Source organism: Dinoponera quadriceps, unplaced genomic scaffold (genome assembly GCF_001313825.1).
Source record: "Dinoponera quadriceps isolate SergipeBrazil2010 unplaced genomic scaffold, ASM131382v1 scaffold880, whole genome shotgun sequence".
Taxonomy (NCBI): domain Eukaryota; kingdom Metazoa; phylum Arthropoda; class Insecta; order Hymenoptera; family Formicidae; genus Dinoponera; species Dinoponera quadriceps.
This window is the reverse complement of record NW_014555113.1, coordinates 198,237-216,546: the sequence shown is the minus strand read 5'-3', so window position 1 is coordinate 216,546 and position 18,310 is coordinate 198,237. Positions and strand designations below refer to the sequence as shown.

At 46.6% G+C, this 18,310-nt stretch overlaps 5 protein-coding genes across 8 annotated transcripts; 1 reads left to right on the top strand and 4 right to left on the bottom strand.

Moving 5' to 3' along the window:
• Positions 1-31: 31 nt before the first annotated feature.
• LOC106742997 lies at positions 32-1,464 on the bottom strand. Its single transcript, XM_014616420.1, has 2 exons — positions 1,073-1,464; positions 32-879 (listed from the first exon to the last, which is right to left on the bottom strand). The coding sequence occupies exons 1-2, from the start codon at positions 1,125-1,127 to the stop codon at positions 236-238; spliced, it is 699 nt and encodes a 232-aa protein (XP_014471906.1). The 5' UTR covers positions 1,128-1,464; the 3' UTR covers positions 32-235.
• Positions 1,465-1,806: 342 nt separating this feature from the next.
• On the bottom strand, positions 1,807-3,189 carry LOC106742994 (proteasome subunit beta type-3). Of its 2 annotated transcripts, none has more exons than XM_014616414.1 (3): positions 2,890-3,189; positions 2,049-2,614; positions 1,807-1,956 (listed from the first exon to the last, which is right to left on the bottom strand). In XM_014616414.1, the coding sequence occupies exons 1-3, from the start codon at positions 2,890-2,892 to the stop codon at positions 1,908-1,910; spliced, it is 618 nt and encodes a 205-aa protein (XP_014471900.1). In that variant the 5' UTR covers positions 2,893-3,189; the 3' UTR covers positions 1,807-1,907. The 2 variants fall into 2 exon arrangements, with proteins under 2 accessions (XP_014471900.1, XP_014471899.1); XM_014616413.1 differs by having other exon boundaries at positions 2,808-2,896.
• Positions 3,190-4,127: 938 nt separating this feature from the next.
• Positions 4,128-9,782, top strand: LOC106743013 (cullin-2). 2 transcript variants are annotated; one of them, XM_014616464.1, is made up of 8 exons: positions 4,128-4,752; positions 5,689-5,894; positions 6,489-6,987; positions 7,120-7,299; positions 7,370-7,588; positions 7,650-7,820; positions 7,950-8,885; positions 9,285-9,782. In XM_014616464.1, the coding sequence occupies exons 2-8, from the start codon at positions 5,776-5,778 to the stop codon at positions 9,414-9,416; spliced, it is 2,256 nt and encodes a 751-aa protein (XP_014471950.1). In that variant the 5' UTR covers positions 4,128-4,752; positions 5,689-5,775; the 3' UTR covers positions 9,417-9,782. The 2 variants fall into 2 exon arrangements, with proteins under 2 accessions (XP_014471950.1, XP_014471951.1); XM_014616465.1 differs by lacking the exon at positions 4,128-4,752 and adding an exon at positions 4,810-4,918.
• A 582-nt stretch (positions 9,783-10,364) lies between these two features.
• Positions 10,365-12,583, bottom strand: LOC106743014 (homeobox protein ARX-like). Of its 2 annotated transcripts, XM_014616466.1 has the most exons (3): positions 11,880-12,583; positions 11,185-11,387; positions 10,365-10,752 (listed from the first exon to the last, which is right to left on the bottom strand). In XM_014616466.1, the coding sequence occupies exons 1-3, from the start codon at positions 12,094-12,096 to the stop codon at positions 10,423-10,425; spliced, it is 750 nt and encodes a 249-aa protein (XP_014471952.1). In that variant the 5' UTR covers positions 12,097-12,583; the 3' UTR covers positions 10,365-10,422. The 2 variants fall into 2 exon arrangements, 1 of the variants encoding a protein (XP_014471952.1); XR_001374309.1 differs by lacking the exon at positions 10,365-10,752 and having other exon boundaries at positions 11,296-11,387; positions 11,490-11,960.
• Positions 12,584-12,728: 145 nt separating this feature from the next.
• On the bottom strand, positions 12,729-14,812 carry LOC106743015 (retinal rod rhodopsin-sensitive cGMP 3',5'-cyclic phosphodiesterase subunit delta). Its single transcript, XM_014616467.1, has 4 exons — positions 14,669-14,812; positions 14,297-14,359; positions 13,955-14,212; positions 12,729-13,472 (listed from the first exon to the last, which is right to left on the bottom strand). Exons 1-4 carry the CDS (start codon positions 14,707-14,709, stop codon positions 13,391-13,393), a joined length of 444 nt encoding a protein of 147 aa, XP_014471953.1. The 5' UTR covers positions 14,710-14,812; the 3' UTR covers positions 12,729-13,390.
• Positions 14,813-18,310: the final 3,498 nt, after the last annotated feature.

Here is an 18,310-nt window from a genome sequence, read left to right as displayed (position 1 = left end):
GAGAGAGAGAGAGAGAGAGAGAGAGAGAAAGTAAATCGTATACTGCTCGTTCAAGCTGGTTTTTATTTTCCTCGAATCACCCAACCTCTTCCCAGATACCGAATCACTTTAATCTCCTTGTGTATGCGTTGCACAGAGAGAAAAGACACGCGCATGCAATTATCACAAGAGTAAAATTTTATTGTGATACTTTGATATTTTTACTGATTACTGTGGTTTATACATAAATCGAGAGCTACAGCTTTAAAATAGGCTTGTTAAGTCTCGCATCTTTTTTGGCCTGTTTCTCGTCCCTTAACTTCTTGATCATCTCCAGAGGCAGGATCTCGCCCCTGAAAGTCCGCGGTATCCTTTCCTTGTTCAAGATATCGAGTCTCCCTTGAACGTACTTTTTCGCGTCAAAGGCCTGGGCCATCTTGATCTTAGCAATCATCTCGTTATTAAACCTCTTTATCTTCTCCACGTTTCGTCTCTGTCTCATCCTCGCCCACACGAACTTCATCTTCTTGCGCAACTTCCTTCGCTTGTGCTTCTTCATTTTTTTGCGTCTGATCACTATCATGCGAACCGCCTGCTTCTCGAAATTACCGCCAATCGTTGGTAGATCTACAGACGTTTGCGGCAGAGGAGAGTCGTATTCCAGCGGCAAGCTTTTGGTGGGTTCTCGCAGCGGAGGGATCCTTGCGACAGGCATTTCGATTATACTTGGTACCGATCGTCTGGTCGGTATGCCAAAATCTATACTGAGGGTTCCAGGTTTGAACTTGATATCATGTACCGGCACCGCGCTGGATGGCACATTGTGCATGAAACGGGAGACATCAAGGTTTATCTGCTGCGTTGAGTAGTACCTCGCAGTGGCAGTAGCAGCGGCAGCACCTGGAATATCGCACGAATGTTTTCAACACGCAAATACTCAGACAACTGACACTTCGTACCAACAATCGTAACGACAATTTCATACGTCTTTATTCATCTTTGTGCGGGAGAGACGTACGTAGTAAGGTTAAATCAGGTTATGATTCAGTCCCATGGTTAATTATGTAAGTGCTAATCGCTAGATAATACTCACCTATTCTGTCGACGGCAAGTTTCCGAAATGCAGCATATAACGTATTGATCGACATCCTGACGATTCATTCGATACACTTGCTGTTAAACAGCGCAGAACAATTCTCAAAAACCCATGTTTTTAAAGAACCACTCGAGTTACCTCGACTTGTACAGCAATCTCAGATGACGACACCGTCGTTACACGCGTTTTTCGTTTTCTTTCATTTAGAAGTAAACAAAGAGAAATTCCTTTTATTTTACTTCATCGTCAATTCGATCTGCTATTCGATTGCGTTGTTGAAGAATAAAATGTTTGTTCGATCCGCTGTTGAATCGCCTGAAAATGAAGGTTCGCCCGACCGGTCGTTGAGTAGTACTACTCGAAAAGATTTCTTGACTTATTATTGAGCTTACAACTCGATCTCCGTTGAAGAGATAGTGGGGACTCGTAGCGGAGGCTTTGCAACTAAAAGTCAACGTCATAGCCAAGACTCGAACCTATTCAGCAGCAGAGCGTTTCAAAAGGTTCGAGCGCTCAGTGCCGTATTTTCAATGGCGCATCAAAGGAACATTTCATAAATTTACTATTCAAACAAAATTTCTTTTCTATACGATAATCTATATAATTCATTAGATACCGAATAGTTATAAAACGATGGAAGATATAACAAAAATAAAGAAAGTAACGACTAAATATGATGCACCGAAGTTGTAGTGCAATCGCGCTACAACTGCCGGCGCGCTCTTACTGGCTCACGATAAATTACTTTATTAGACTTATTATTTTATTAGCCTTAATTACAACAATAATTGAAAAAGTTTCATGACGTATCGATATAAAAAGTAAATTGCATTTAATCCATTCGCGTCTTGATGGTTCTTTTTGTCACCTTATCCTTCTCTCTGAAAGCCAAACATGCCATTTGATACGTATAATTCGTGCTAATTCGAACACTCGGAAATCACGTTACCATCATTCGACTTATCACACTCACATAATATGGACAACAGCGCCCCATCCAGATATCGCGTCTCTGTCGAACGCATTGACCAAAGCCTGGCTGACGGTTTCGAAGAGATCCTCTGGCCCCAAGTTCGGTTCGTAAAGCGACTCGCACATACCGTAAAGCTGCTCGGTACACGTGCCGCCTACGACAAAGTCCTCGGCGATGTTCCTGGATCCGATCAGATCCATGTTACAGATGAACGGTTCGAACGTCACCGGATCCAAGCCAGCCACGATGGGCTCTACAAAGTACGGGCCAAATCTCCTCTCGTAGAGGAGATTCGAGATCATCGCGGTGAAGGTCTTCGGATGGATCTTCCTGTTCTCCTTCAGTTCGTAAAGATTTAAGCGGAAGCGTAGCCTCTCCATGACAGTCTGGGTGTCGCTGGCTAGTCCGGGCAGACTGACGTACAGATGCGGTCCCATCTCGTAGATCTTCTGGAAGTCGCACATGATCGTCTGCGCTTGTATGCCGAACCTGCGATCCGCCGCTATAGCCACGCACTCCTTACCCTTCATGGCTATCACAGCACCACCGTTGTACGCGAGAATACTCTGAAAGAAAGGAGTGATACACGGTGTACGGTGGTACATATACGAAGGCGCAACAATACCGAATTGTTCGCTTTTCGATCGTGTTCTCGCACATCTGTCACAAACGGTTATTGTGAAACGTGCAATGTCATTCGTATGGTTGAAAACAACATAACCCTTGCGGGGTCTCCCGTTGCCTCTCAAGGTGACATACCGCAGGTGACGAAGAAAAACAGGCTTCTTTCTTCGGAGCGATAAGATAACACGGGAGTAACATTTAACGGGACAATACGCACCATTCTTTCGCAGCAGGTATCCAACAATTCACAATAGGGGGGAAACCGTTTACCGCCGATCGCACAACAGCGCGACGCCTCGAAGCAACACCTCGAAGTGCGAGTCACGAACACGAATGATGCGGTGACGCAGAAGCGCGGTCGTCGCTTGCTCGGCTACGTCAACGGGATAAATCAGATAAATACGCTCGAGAGAGCGTCTAGTAAGAAAGGAGTATCAAAAAGTCACAGTTCCACGTACAGTTAGTCACAAAAAGGTCGCAATGTTTTTCTCGACGAGTTTTCCAACGCACCTCGTATTCAATAAATTAGGGTGCTTTCTAACAAGTGAAACACACGTGGTCCGTTCCTTTTAGTGGCACCGCTGCACTGAATGTAATAAGTTGAAGTGAGATAAGTATGTGCTTTCTCACTTCAACTTATTGCACCAGTTCAGCGGTGCAGTTAAAAAGAACAGATCAACGGTGTTATATAGCTTAAACACAAAGTTATTTTATTGGGTATACGTTATATGAGTTATCTTCTAAGATAACGTGTAATTAATAACATAGTTTTCTATAATATATAACGCTGTGTTCCTTGATGGAAAGCACTCATAACTGATCTGTCCGTTTTAGTTGAATTGGCTGCACTTAGTTCAAGAAATCTACACCCTGATGGAAATGTTATGCTGAAAATCTTACTGAAATTTCCTTTCAATCGACCATATTTCATTATCGTTCTGTCAATGCACATTGCCAGTTAAATTCGGTGAATTTCAACGGTATATTTTAATTTTCTTTACATTTGAGTGCAGATACTATGAACTTGATGAACAGTAAAAGTTACTAAAAAATTACTGAAATATATAACGATAAATATTTGAAAGTAAATCATCATTTTTCTATCATGAAATTCAATATAACGTTATGAAATATTGAGAAAGAGTAGTAAAAAATTTTTTTAATATTAACGTGAAATTTATCGAGTTAAATTGAAAACCGTGTATATTAATGAAATGGGGTCAATTGAGAGAGTATTTCAGCAAAATATTCCCATCAGAGCAGTGAAGCGCAAGAATCTCACACGTACACTTCAATACGTACGTAAACTTTTCGACTAGCTCGGCTAAAAGGAACAGACTTCCGAACGCACCTCATGATGAAAGTAGAAACGGGCACAATTCGTCCCTCTTTCTCTCTCTCTTTTTCCATCTCTCTCTTTCTCTCTCGCTTCCACGGGAGCGCGACGCGCTCAGTTTCAGCGGGCGCGCCCGCAGATGTCTCCGGCGCTGCAAAAGTTGCGCGTTCGCTGGCACGCCGCTCGGGGAAAGGCGCAAAAAAAGTCGCGAAACATGGCCGTGCAATGTTATTGAGGATTCCGCGAGTCGAGACGGCGAGAGAATTGCGCGTTCGAGGGAGTGCGACAGAGAGAGAGGGAGACACGTCGTGCCGCGCCAGGGAAGAGAAAGGGTCGGCGAGGAGGAGCGCAGGAGAAGAACGGGAAGAGGAAGAGGAGGAAGAAGGTGATCGCGTTGTTGTGCTCCCGCTGGTAAATTGCGGTACAACGGCCAGTGTGACAGCGGACGAGGAGCAGCGGAACAGCGGCCGGAGAACACGGAACGGACGGACGGACGGGCGACGGTGACTGCGAAAAATGCGTTCGATCGCGGCGAGTCATCGCGGCGAGTGTCATGCATCCCGCAGCAGGGAATGACTCGCGCCCCCGCCCCAAAAATAATCGGCCCAGTACGGTTCGTCATTGCGGTGGCTGAGGAGTACGATCGGCGATCTACGGTTCTGACCTCCTGCGCTCGCAGCCCCCACGGCGGGCTCAGCAGCCATCGGCGGCAACGATCCGGGTTCTCCCGTGCGTGACTTTTTGGTTAGTGGTTTTCTCAGCACGACCATCTGGCGCATACGATGGAGTCACTCGCTCGGTGTGTGTGTGTGTGTGTGAGAGAGAGAAAGAGCGAGCGAGCCAGTCAATCAGCCAACGAGTAGTCAGCTGTGTGGTGCTGATAGCGGCTACGAGACACGCGCCAGATCAAGTGCGTGCCTCCCTCATGTGACGACGGTAACTCCGTCATCGTTGTCCAACGTCGTCGGCTATCGTCGAGAATAACTCGCTATGCGTTCTAATCGATATTTCGCAATAGCCGATATAGCGCGGGTTAAGCGCGTGATGAGAGAGCGCGTCGAACGTCGCTCGGCACGCACGCACTTTCACCGTCTCGCAGCGGCAAAACTCGCGTGCGCCATTAAGCCGATGCGCGATTTTGAACGGCTGAGCGAACGGCTGCTGCTGCCGTTGGCAGCGACGAGTTCGTCGTCGCGGGTTCACGAGATCCGGAGCAAGATCGCGATCGGGCCTGTGTTCTCTCTCTCTTTCTCTCGCGCGCGCGTGCAGAGATAGAATGAGAGAGAGCGTCCCCTTTCTATGTAAATTCGCGCACAGAGTGCGGGCTGCACCGGTGGGGAAAATTAGAGCGGCCATGAAACTCGCGCGCGTGTATTTTACTTTTATGTTATTTTTAAACCGATGATGTACAAAACATCCGCGAACGAACAAAGCCCTGTAAACTCTTTCTCTTTCTCTCTCTCTCTCTGCCGGCGCTTTCGGTGAAGATTATTCTCGGAACTTGCCTCTCTTTCTCTCTCTATCTCTCTCTTTCTCGCTTTCTCTCTCTCACTCTGTCTGTTCGGAATTGGAATATTCCTCGATATTTTCCCAGCCGGTCGAATTTCGCGAATACACTCAAGCTCACTTCCTCACGTGTGTCAATTGAACTGTTGGTCTCACAGTGGTGTCACCTTGCAGGTTTCGTGGTGTTAGGAAACTCGCAGAATCAGGCGGTCACGCTGAGATCGAATCCATTGGCAGTGTGTGCGCGGATCCAGGGGAAGAATGTCACTGAAACCCAAGAAGGTAGACTTCACTCAGACCTGGGATGTACTGCAAGAGACCGTAAAGGGAGTAATAACGTTAGCAAATGTCTCACGAGCCACATGGAATGACAGATTTAGGTATACGAGCCGAATCATTCGCCCGATCGCACGGGCTGTGTGTTTCGATATTCACTGCTGGAAATCTATAGTTCGTGTTATGTACGCTATATGATCTATACTATAGATTCTCGGTACGGACAATGAATATCGGAGCACAGGAACACCGAGGCCCGCATTCATAGTCAGATCTTATATCTAAAACCATCTTTAGTTTATCTTTAGTTTATCTTCAGATACTGTATGGCTCATTTCATTGACCGTGAAACATCTGAAGATGTTTACTTAAAACGATCTTAAGTATAAGACCCGACTATGAATACCGTTTCCTCGGACCAATGAAAATGCCCCACCTAGGAGGATCTGCCCGATCGGATTCAGAGTCACAGGACGCATTCTTCTCGTCCTCAGTAGTACATTTGAGCCGTCCTGTACGAACCCATGGCTGCTTCGCCAATGACCTGGGGCCACTCGGTCCTTGCGTCCCCTGTCTCTCAGTTTCCCGAGTGTGTCAGCCCGATCCTTCCGGATGGGGCATCTTCAATGCCTCTCGTTGTATATTGTTTAATTGACGGGAAGAGACCCATTGCGCGCGTGATTCGATTGTGATTGCAGTGACGTCTATTCCTTGTGCGTCGCATATCCGGAACCACTGGCGGACCGTTTGTACAACGAGACAAAGAGGTTTCTGGACAACCATGTCTTCCAGTTATTGACAGAGGTCCGCGCCCATGGCGAGTCGGATCTGCTGCAGGCGTACCACCGGGCCTGGACCGAGTATTCGCAAGGCATCAACTACTTACACCGCTTGTATCTATACCTCAATCAGCAGCACATCAAGAAGCAGAAGCTCTCGGAGGCCGAGCTCATCTACGGCACGTCTTCCTCCATGGCGGTCGACTACCAGGAGCAGATGGAGATCGGCGAACTCGGTCTGGACATCTGGAAGAGGAAGATGATAAGCCCGCTCAGGAGTTCGCTCGTTTCCCTGTTACTCGAGAGCATCCAGGCGGACAGAAACGGGGAAGCACAGCCTGCCACCACCGACGTGATATGCGGTGTTATACAAAGCTTCGTGCGAGTAGAAGAATACAAGTTGAAAGGACAATTAGATGTAATATATATATATAATTTCGCATATTCCCGATTATACGCTTTTTTTGTATTCCGTTCGTCGCTTACTCCCTGTTAACCCCGCGCGTGAACGCGTTCGCTAAACTGAAGTCCCGTTTTCCCCGGTGTTCAGATGTATCAAGAAATTTTCGAGGGTCCCTTTTTGGAAGCGAGCGGCGAGTTTTATTCGAGAGAAGCGTGGGAATTGCTTCAGCAGTTGGACGTCACACGTTACATGGAACGAGTCACGTGGAGGCTCAGCCAAGAGGAGCTGCGCGCCCACAAGTACCTTCATTCGAGTTCCGTGCCGAAAGTACGTTCCTCGCCCCGGTCGTGACTAGTCGAGGCAACTCGAGGTGATACGATAACGATGTGCTTTTCAGGTGAGAGCGTGCTGCGAGGACAAGATGGTGAACGCGCAAGCCAGTTGGCTGCACACGGAAGCGAAGATCATGATAGAGAACGAGCGCAGGCGAGACTTGTCCCTTCTGTATCCTCTGCTGAAGCCCCTGCCGTCGGGTTTAAGTCCACTTGTACAAAAACTCACTCAACACATCACGCAGCAGGGATTACAGGCAATCGGGCCTTTGCAGGGGGAAAATGTAAGCGACTTGCGCGGTGATGTATGTGTGTGTGAAAACATCCGTAACTCTGTGATTCCAGGTATATACGCAATTTGTGGAGAGCATACTGGACGTACATTCTAAGTATTCAGAATTGATCAAAGATGTGTTCAAAGCGGATCAGAGTTTCGTCGGCGCGCTTGACAAGGCTTGTTCTGCAGTCGTAAATTACAGGCCTGTGCCGAGGCAACCAGCGCGAGCACCCGAATTGGTAAATTCGCTAGCAATTAAATTTTCATTCGCCAAAAGCGAGCGATAATTATTTCCTACACGGCACGATGCCTCTCTCTTTCTCCCTTTATCAGTAATATCGATAATAACGGTGTGCGTTTTTATTCAGTTGGCGAAGTATTGCGATTCTCTGCTGAAGAAGTCGGCCAAGGCTGCCTCCGAGAGCGAGATCGAGGAGAAGTTGGCCCGCTCCATCACCGTGTTCAAATACGTGGACGACAAGGACGTGTTCCAGAAGTTCTACGCGCGTATGTTGGCGAAACGGTTGATACACCAGCAGTCACAGTCGATGGACGCCGAGGAGGTGATGATCGACCGGCTGAAGCAGGCGTGCGGCTACGAGTTCACGAACAAACTGCATCGCATGTTCACCGACATGTCCGTGTCGACGGACCTGAACGCGAAGTTCACGACTACCTTGCGCGAGGGTGATCGGGAGAATCAGTTGGGCATCGGTTTCGTGGTATACGTTTTGCAAGCGGGCGCTTGGCCTCTCGGCTTGCCACCCTCTCCGGGGCCGTTTCACGTACCGCAGCAGCTGGAGAAATCCGTGCAGGCATTCGAAACGTTCTATCACGCGCAGTTCAGCGGGCGCAAGCTCACGTGGCTGCACCACCTGTGCCAGGGCGAGCTGAAGTTCAATTACCTGAAGAAGTCGTACCTGGTAACCGTGCAGACGTATCAGATGGCGCTGCTGCTGCTGTTCGAGCACTGCGACGCGATACAGTGCCGGGAGGCGGCCGCATCGCTGCGCCTGTCGCACGATCAGCTGGTGAAGCACGCCGCGAGCCTCGTCGATTGCAAGATCCTCATCAAGTCCACGGAAGGCGAACTCGAGGAAGACACCGTCCTCACGCTCAATTTCGATTACTACAACAAGAGAACCAAGTTCCGTGTGACCGGTGCCATCCAGCGAGACGCGCCGCATGACGCGGAGGCCACGCATCGTAGCGTGGACGACGATAGGAAATTGTACCTGCAAGCAGCGATAGTTCGCATCATGAAGAGCCGTAAGCTGTTGAGACACAATTTACTTGTACAGGAGGTGAGTTCATCGTTGTTTCTTCCTCGTCCGTACAATCAGTGCCGGATGGGCTGCGACACTTCCCTCTCTTCGACGAGTCTCGCAACAGGCCTGCTTTCTGCTCCTTGACTAGAACGGCAATTGGAACTTCGTTCCTTTTTCCTTCGAGGCTAAGTTGTATACTTGTTTCATTCTAACGGTGAACTATTGCTGTATGATTGTTGCTAATTAAGGAACAGAAAGCAGACCTGACATATCTAAAATTGGTCTTTTTTTATTTTACTTCGATTTGAAGATTCGTCTTCTCTTATTTCTTCTTATTGCGTCGTGTCGCAATCTTCCCGCCGCTGACTGCAAGTGCGAGTCGCACGTAGACTCGCCGGGGCACAGCATTTAAACCTGTTAACGGTGTTATTTCAGGTGCTGAGTCAATCAAGAGTCACGTTCGCACCTTCTATCGGGATGATAAAGAAGTGCATCGAAGCCCTTATAGATAAACAATACATTGAGCGTACGGCAAATAGCGCGGACGAGTATTCATATGTCGCGTAACCTTCTAACATCTGTCACTAATTTATTTCACTCGAGAGATGCGTCCCATAAGACAAATTTGCTGAGAAAAATATCAAAGCTCCGATCGGCCAAGTGATTAAATCAATTACGATTCAGCGATCCATTCAGCATTTTCCTTTTCGACATAATCAATCTGAAAAGGGAGAAAGTCAAACAATAATAATAATAATAATAAGACTCCGTGTCAATGAAAGTTCCACGAATCTCAAAATGGCATGATGAAGGATCGGGAAGAGCATCTTAGAAAGACCGCTTATTTGCTCTTTAGATGGACCGATTAATACCTTAGTTGATTTACTGACTTGTAATATATGCACACTGAATAAAGATGATGTTACTATTTTATATCGGAGTAACATGTTTTGGCGGGGTAATTTTTACACGATACGAGTTCGTTGCGTCCTCCGAAACGGGGGAATTTATATTTCGGGTGATCTACTCTCTCTCTCTCTCTCTCTCCCCCGAGATAGCCTGGTATCTACATATTCTCTTTACAAAATAACCATTCTTCATTCCGAGACTGGTTTTCTCGACCAACCATATTCACACGCGATATTCGCAATGTAAGGCCGCACTTGTTCTTAAATTACATAACGTTACACGTCTCTCTCTCTCTCTCTCTCTCTCTTTCTCTCTCTCTCTCTCTCTCTCTCTCTCTCTCTCTCTGTATATATATATGCCAAACGTTAAACGTGCAAGTCGCAACGTCCCTTTTCGTTCAAAATACATATCGCCGTTCACGAGTTCCCAAACATCCTATGAACTCACACTTCACGATATCTTTCAGTTACGGTTATTGCATGAGTTTTTACTTTAGACTACGTTTAGTTAATCGTCGTGTAACTTCGCCGAGGAACCTAGCGCCATGGTCTGTGTGTGTGTGTGTGTGTGTGTGTGTGTATATATATATATATACAGATATATATATATATATATATATCTATATATATATATATATATATATATATCTCTGTTCTTAACGTTATTAGGAACGTGGCGGTTTCAATTGTAATAATTCCGGGTCAAGCAGAGAGTTGTCGGCTTCCGCTTCCGACGGTTTGTTCATGTTGCTTGCGATAAGGGAGGATGTGCTGTCGGTGTTGTACGGGGAGAAGCCAGTCCACTCCATGCCGAGGTAGATGGGAGGAGGACTGCACGGCGACTCCAACAGCAAGTGATCCGCCTGCTGCGATTGGTGTTGCTGCTGCTGCATTTCCTGGCAGTCTGACGGCGGCAAGTGCGGCGTCATGTGAGTCGCGATCTTACACTGCTTCTCTTGCTTGCGCCACTTCGCCCTTCTGTTTTGAAACCAGACCTGTCCCCCCCATCGAGAGCAAAAGTACAGTCTCACACACACGAACGCTTTCAATTAGACAAATCCCGCATGTGTCGAATGTGTGCGCAGAAAGGAAATAGCCTTAGAGCGAGAATAGATATTATTGTGTGTATGTGTGCATGTGTGGGTACGAACAAGAATATAATATTCTTGGAAGATTTTTAGTCTTTTAAACTGAGTTCAAGTGATACTTTTACGTCAATATAAATTCAATCGACTAAAAATGGACCGAACATCTCCTGAGAAGATTATAATGTTCTTACTTAGATATGAGAATATCTATTCTTGATTTAAGAATTTATTTTTGTTTAAGATTTATTATTCTTGATGTGAGACTAATTTCTTTTTCAATGTGTGTGTGTGTGTGTGTGTGTGTGTGTGTATTCGACGAGAGAGACATGCAGACATTACTTGTACTCTAGCTTCCGTCAATTGGATGTGAACAGCGAGCTCCTCGCGGAAGAACACGTCGGGGTAGTGGGTCTTCTGGAAGGCGCGCTCGAGCTCCTCCAGCTGGAAGTTGGAGAACGTCGTGCGGTACCTGCGCTGCTTCCTCTTGCCGATCACGCAGGACGGTCTCTCCTCGCTCTCGGGGCTGGCCGAGAAGTCGTACGCTGCAAGAGAAGACAGCTTGTTTATCCGACTCGACCGACCGACCGACCGACAAGATGGACAGGACTGTCCCGGCGACGAATGACGTCAGTCCTCATCCTCACCTCTGCCTAACTAGGACGTTAGGCAGCTAGTTTGTAAAGACGTCAACGATGCATCAGTGGACACCCTGACACCCGAGAGAGAGAGAGAGAGAGAGAGTGTCCAACACGTGACACCCTGGCAGAGTGCTTCGTCACCCGCAGGCGGCAAACGCTTCATAACTGTTAAACTGATTACCACTAACTCTATTTAAGAAAAAAGGTCGGCTATCCGCTTAATGCATTTAGCAATAACTTAATTGAGCAACACCACCCCAACTTGGGGTAGAGCCGGGCGTGTCGGGCAGGGTCGACAGGAAGAGAGGAGAGAGAGAGACAGAGAGGCGGTTAATTAAATCAATCAGGTTCCGGGCCCGACCACGGTCAGTCAGCCAGCCCGTATTGCGTACTCACTGAATTTCGTCGGGAAGCAGACGGAGCTGGATTGCGCACCGATCAGGCCGGCCAAGGCAGTCGACTGCAGGTCGTCACCCTGGCTGATGTCGTCGGGAACACCGGACGCCACGATCGCGCCGGCCGACACCAGCGGGTCGCGCGGTATCGCGTCACCGACCAGGAACAATTGTCTACTGCTCTCGTTGCCGCTCTCGTCCTCCTCGTTCAGGTTCATGCTGCGTGCCGCCGAGGATGAGCCGACCGATCGCCGATGGGACGAGTTATAATTCAATTAATCGACGAGACACACGTGGTGCACGAATGTCAAGTCGCACGACGACGACGAGAACACACTTGCTTTACATCCGAGCGCACGCGGCAACTCCGACGACGGTTTCCTTCCGCCGTTTTCTTCGCTTTTTTTTTCCTTGCACCTGCACGACGTAGATAGGGTAGGGGACAGAGCGTACTTACCGTGAGCTCTCCCTCAAGGGGGGTAGTGAAGCCTAAAAAATGTGTTGCTTGTACACCGCGAATCGATAGCGCTCGGCGAAAAAAGTTGCGGGCTTCCTTCTCTCTCTCTCTCTCTCTCTCTCGCTCTCTCGTTCCGGACAGCGGATATACGCTCCTCGCCGACGAGTTCTCGCGATTTACCACTACGCTTTATGATTTCTCGCAGCTGGTGCACGGCGATGCACGGCTCCCGGCAAGATTCGTTGGCTGTACGCACGGTTAGGAGGGTACAAAGTAACAAGTGAGATATACAATTGCAATGAGGGACACATTGTTTATTACAGGAACGTGTTACAATTGAATTGACGGAGCGTCGGAATAAAGCACGCAGGGGATTTAACTTTGCAAAATTTATTGCTCGTGGTGTAGTGTATCACAATATGTACAAAAAACCTCCTCTACATTTGCCCAGTAATAAGTACGTAATAAATAAAATACACGTGTTAACAAGGTGCGCCTTGTATCTCCAACAGTGAAAAATATCGCTATCTCTATTATTACATAATAAATATATAATAGGCCGTACGCGCAAACGAAATGCGAGAACAATTATTTCGTAACGATGTGCTCGAGTTCACACACAACTGTGTCTATACTCGGTTCCGAAACGGTTCGAGCGCTCTTTTCCCCGATGCAGTCTGAAACGCAGCCGATGGCCCATTGAGGGGACTTATTTTCCCGTTGATTCCCAGAAGCTCTCTCATTGGATCATCATCGGCCGCGTTCCAAACTGCGTGCGAGGAAAAAGTTTGCGAACCGTATCGAAACGGAGCGTATATCATTATAGAATCATGAGATCGTTGACTTCTTACTTAATACATTACGTAAAAGGTAATATAGAAAAAAGACATAAAAATTGACTTATTTGATAAAAAGTTGAACGCACGTGAGAACTTGGCGATGTGTGTTCTCTCAATTTTGTATACAATCTTGCACGCTGTGTGATTGGTCCCGTTATATACAGCATGTGTGTATACATGAAGATGAGGACCGTTCGGAGATTTAGATATTTAGCCTTAGACGTAGAAGAGACGAACTCGACTGGTAGACACCAAGAGATCGTCGTCGAAGAACTTGGTCTCTATCACAACGTTGCCGCTGTTCGTAAGTAAAAAAGACAAATAAATAAAAAATACACGCGCGTATACATGTGCGCTTGCTTGTGTCTAATCACCTAATAAATGTACCTCTCAGAAGCTAAGCTAATTAAACTCCAATATTTATCAATTTCTTAATCTTATTATTAGAATATATAATATTGATCTTTCATTTTTCTAAATCGATTAGCTCAGCTTCTGAGAGATTAAAGCGAGGAGATCTCACCAGGGGAGAAACACAGATGTGAACTAAATTGTAGAAAGGATTCAATTCCATGAAGAGAAAACAGATAAAATTTTCCAATAATTCTCAAAAGATACGCTTTCCTACTGGCTGCGAGATGTGTTGCAATAATTGAAATTTTCACAATTTCCCTCTACAAAATAGTTGATTCCCCTTACTATTGATTTTTCACGTATCTATGCAACTTATTTTGTGAGATCTCTTTGTAAAAACTTGAAACACTCGTAAAATTTACTTACTTCAATACATTAGCTGGCATCATTTGACTCTCCGGTGCAGCTTGGATCAAACTCTGCCACGTGTTGGTGCTGTTGGGGATAACGAATCCAAACTCGAAGAACCACTCCTCCAAGCAACGACCCTTGAATAATACTTTCTGCTCCAGACGAAACCTTTCCATCGGTTCTGAAGAACTGAAATTGATTTCCCTCGATACCGCACGACAGCGCAGGATCTTCTTCGGTACTCTCGCCTCATGCTCTACGTCAGGTACTGATCTGGAATTACAAGTGTCACGTGATTAAGATCGCATCTGGTGTGAAGAGAACGCTTGTAAATTTTCTACGGAAAAGATTACTTACAAGTCTTCATTACCCTGCCAGAGAATTCTCCCGTTGTCAGCATCCCGCAAATTCATCCAATTACTGGAAATTTGAATGAAGAAAAAATACTCGTTACAATATTGTTGTGTACATTGTTGCGAACATGTCAAATTTATCGTTTTAAATTCACTTTCAGAGGCTGCACATATCTCTTCTTTGGCTATGGAGCATGAAAAACTGAATTTTGACAATCTTGAGCAAAAGATCGAACTATGAATACCGGCCTAAACCATTTCCGACGCTCAATCTTAACCTACAAATTACTGAACACATCACTGGGTTTCGAAAAAAAGCCGTGAAAAAGAATAAAATTAGTATAGAAATGTTAGTAAATTAATATCAAAAACGTACACTTGAAAGCCTTTGAGGATATCTTCTCCACGGGACGGCATTTTTCCAGTTGAACGTGATGGAAAAAGAAAGTGCAAACACTTGTCCTCGTATCTCCGAGCTGCTCTGCAGAGTACACAAAGGTGGACTGCCGATTATGGCGCGAGGGAAAGCGTTCTTTTCCGCAAGATGGCATTTTGTACGCTCACAACACAGGTCAGGTGATCGACAAGCCATACCCGTGCTTAGAATATGGGGTATATTAAAATGCAGGGCCTACCTCGAGTCCTACGCGTAATCCAATTTTGTTTCATTTCTATCTCTTATTTTTCTACTCTTTTTATTTTCTTTCTGCTATAGTCAATAATAATCTTCTTCTTTTTCCACGACTGTGTGGTGTTCGTATTTTCCGCTTTTCTTCTTCAGGGGGTGCTTAATGATACCCTATTCTGTGACGAAATATGTACACACCTGAGCTGAACTGTATCGCCTACGCATGCGCAACTTTTTGTCACGGGATGCCATTAAACTACGCGTACCTCGAAGGGTCGAAGAATCTAAAAGGAGGGCTAACGCCAAAATAATCGAGTTAATCCTTCCGGAAGAGTATTTCCAGGAATTGATGCGCTTCTGCGTCGCCATATTGCGCTACGCTGCATCGATGCTTCTGAGAAATTGATGAGAGGTAAAAATTACTCAATATGAAATACAGATATGCAAATTTAGCCCGTAGGTAATATGCGCCGGGTGATCAGCATTTTCTAGCAGTGATCGGGCCAATCACGAACTGTACAATAGTCGTCCGTTGAAAATTTGAAATTTACAGTTCGCACAAAAGTAATTTCGTGCAAAAAGCGCGAGACGCTGACGATAGGTTTGTTTTGTCTGTTTTTTTTTTCTGTTCTTTTTGCTGAGCTGGCTGCACAAGTTTTTTTTATTAGTTTTCATTCTTCTTCCGGAAAGTCTTAACTGTACATCTGGGTCTTTTTAAGTTCCCTAAATGTACACTAGTTCGGTAAAAAAAAAAAAACCCAATGGGATTCGACCTATGTGACCGATGAATAGCGAACTTCCACGACGAATTATGAATGACTGAAAGTCTGTAATTCCTGCGAACTTAGAATTAATTCCAGGAAATCCTTTTGCATAATTATAATACACACATTAATGTAGACGAAGACGGTTGACTTTATTCAAAAAACGGAGAAAATTAATTATAATTATAATTAACAAATTATAAAATTTGTTTCTCGAATAAACCTATACAACACGTTTTATCCGAGGGACGTCTCGGGGACGTCCTTAGAACATCTTGAACATCTTTAGGACATCCTTTGGGGTATGGGAAGTCACCTGTTTTCGCAGGTCAATTCGTCACGCGTCCATTATCAGAGTCTCTCCAACCGGATGTATTTGCACGAACTGTAAATTTCAAATTTCCAACGGACGACTATTTTACTATATTATACTGTGCGGTATTGTGTACTAATAAATTTGCGGCAAAACAGGACGACTGGGATTCCCTTGACAGAGAGAGAGAGAGTTTTTCTTCTTATCAATTCCAATATAAACAAAAGGGTCTTCTTAATAATTATTTTTCGTTACGATTATCACGGTTATAAGACTTCGTGGTCTCAAATCAAAAGCAGCCTTCACTCGCGTTTTTCCAACTTCCTCCTTGGTTTTTCAACCAGCATACTAATCGAAAATCTAATGGATTTCTGGGACACTGATAATGGCGGTGTCGTGTATATACAGTTATACAGCGTGTGCGGCAAGGCGCGAGAAAGGAGCCGCAAATACATCCGGTTAGAACGCGAGACGCTAACAATGGACGCGTCACGAATCGACCTTATGCAGTGAAAGATTTTGTGTTAAAAATGGTTAACTGAAATTTCTGTGATACTTTAAGGTGAATATGTTAAAAAATAATGTTAATAAGGTGAATATGTATATATATTAATATAACATACATTCGTGTACTTTTTAACAATTCTTCATGTTAAAGTAACACAAAAATTTCAGGATTAAAATGGATTTCTCTCTCCCTCCCTCTTTCCTTCTCTCTCTCTTCCTTTTTTAAAAAGAGAGAGAAAAATTTTTCACCATTTTCGACATAAACAAGATACAATCATGGTTATAATTATTTCTCGTTACGACTAACACGCGGTTATGAAATTTCGCAGCATCCCGGGGAATACGATACGAGGAATATCAACGAAGAGCAATGACATGTGGACGGCAGAATATCGGGTCTCTTTAATTGGATAATTGAGATTTGGGTAGGAAACGGGATCGGACGCGATGCTGAAAAGGAGAGGAGAGAGAGAGAGAGAGAGAGCGCGCGCGCGATCGCGCGCGATCCATTCTGCAACGATGCATTTGTGGAGCGGCCGCTGCTCTCCGCAGCGGGGATCGGGTGGCACACCGGGTCAGGCTAAAAAGTACATTGTGTGCCGAGCGGGAGATCGCCGGGGATTCCGTAGGATCGGCGCCCAGCGATCCGTTTACCCCCGAGCGGGCTGTGCCTCGCCTCAATGGGCACATAATTCGACCAACCGGGGGGAAAGAACAGCCGACGACGATCCCGTGACAATTAAGACGCGCTCGACTGGCGAATTCGATAAACAGGGTCGGCGGTCGGCGCGCGATCGATGATCCTGTTTTACTCGAAACGTTCGATCGCGACATTCGTCGAATCGCCGGCCGCTGAACCGATGAATTATTCCCGCGCTCCCTCTCGTGCCTTATTTATTTTTCGCAGCGTCTAGAATCCCCTCCCGTTTCTCCGAGAGGGAAGCTGCCGGTGTGCTCGAAAGATCAGAGAAAAACGCCTCTGATAGACGCGGCGGCCGTCTTTGAGAGTGGAAATCAGCCAAATTCCCGACACACGCGAAAGTGTTGCGCATCGAAAGATATGCGACGGCCCGAAAACTGCTCGTCCCCGATGCGCAGTGTACCTTAATTCCGCCTATGGTTTATTTCGGCGAGATCCCCGCGGAGAATAGAAGACGGAGGGACGCCCCGTCTTGGCCGGTTCCGAGAGAAACGGACGAGGCGACACCGCGACGACACCGAGCGAAACCGTGTCTCGGTGAAAAGGAGGGGAAAAAAAAGTGCCGCCGCCTTCAGCGAGGAATTACGCGATTTATGTGCTTTTTTCTCTCTCCCTCTCTATCTCTCTATCTCTCTCTACCCGCGTTTCAGACCGAGGGTGTCCTCCGCCCCGTCCACGGCCCCGTTCGCCTGCATCCTCTCCTGCACCAATACCCGACTTTCCGCCCGTCGTCGGTGTGTGTACACGTAAATACGTGCACGCGCGCGTGGGAGCTGGTTGCGCAACGGGGTGGGAATGAGCGACGGAGTTAGGTAGGAAAGGGAGGCGCGCGCGAGAGAGCGAGGATGAAAGCGTCGGGGAGAGCCGGGTCGGCCATGCGCGAATCCCCGAGCGCGCATTCACGTACACGTTAGGTACGGTAGGTGTGTGTGTGTGTGTGTGAAAGCGGGCGATCGTCAGACGAGCAGCCCTTCCGTGGCGCGGTGGTCGTGTGGGTGCAAGCGTGCGGGGCGCTGAGGGTGAGATCGGTGGGTGCTTCGGTGACGTCAGTGCTGATCGTCAGTTGCGCAGAGACGGGGTTGGTCACCGCGCTACGTCAGAATGAC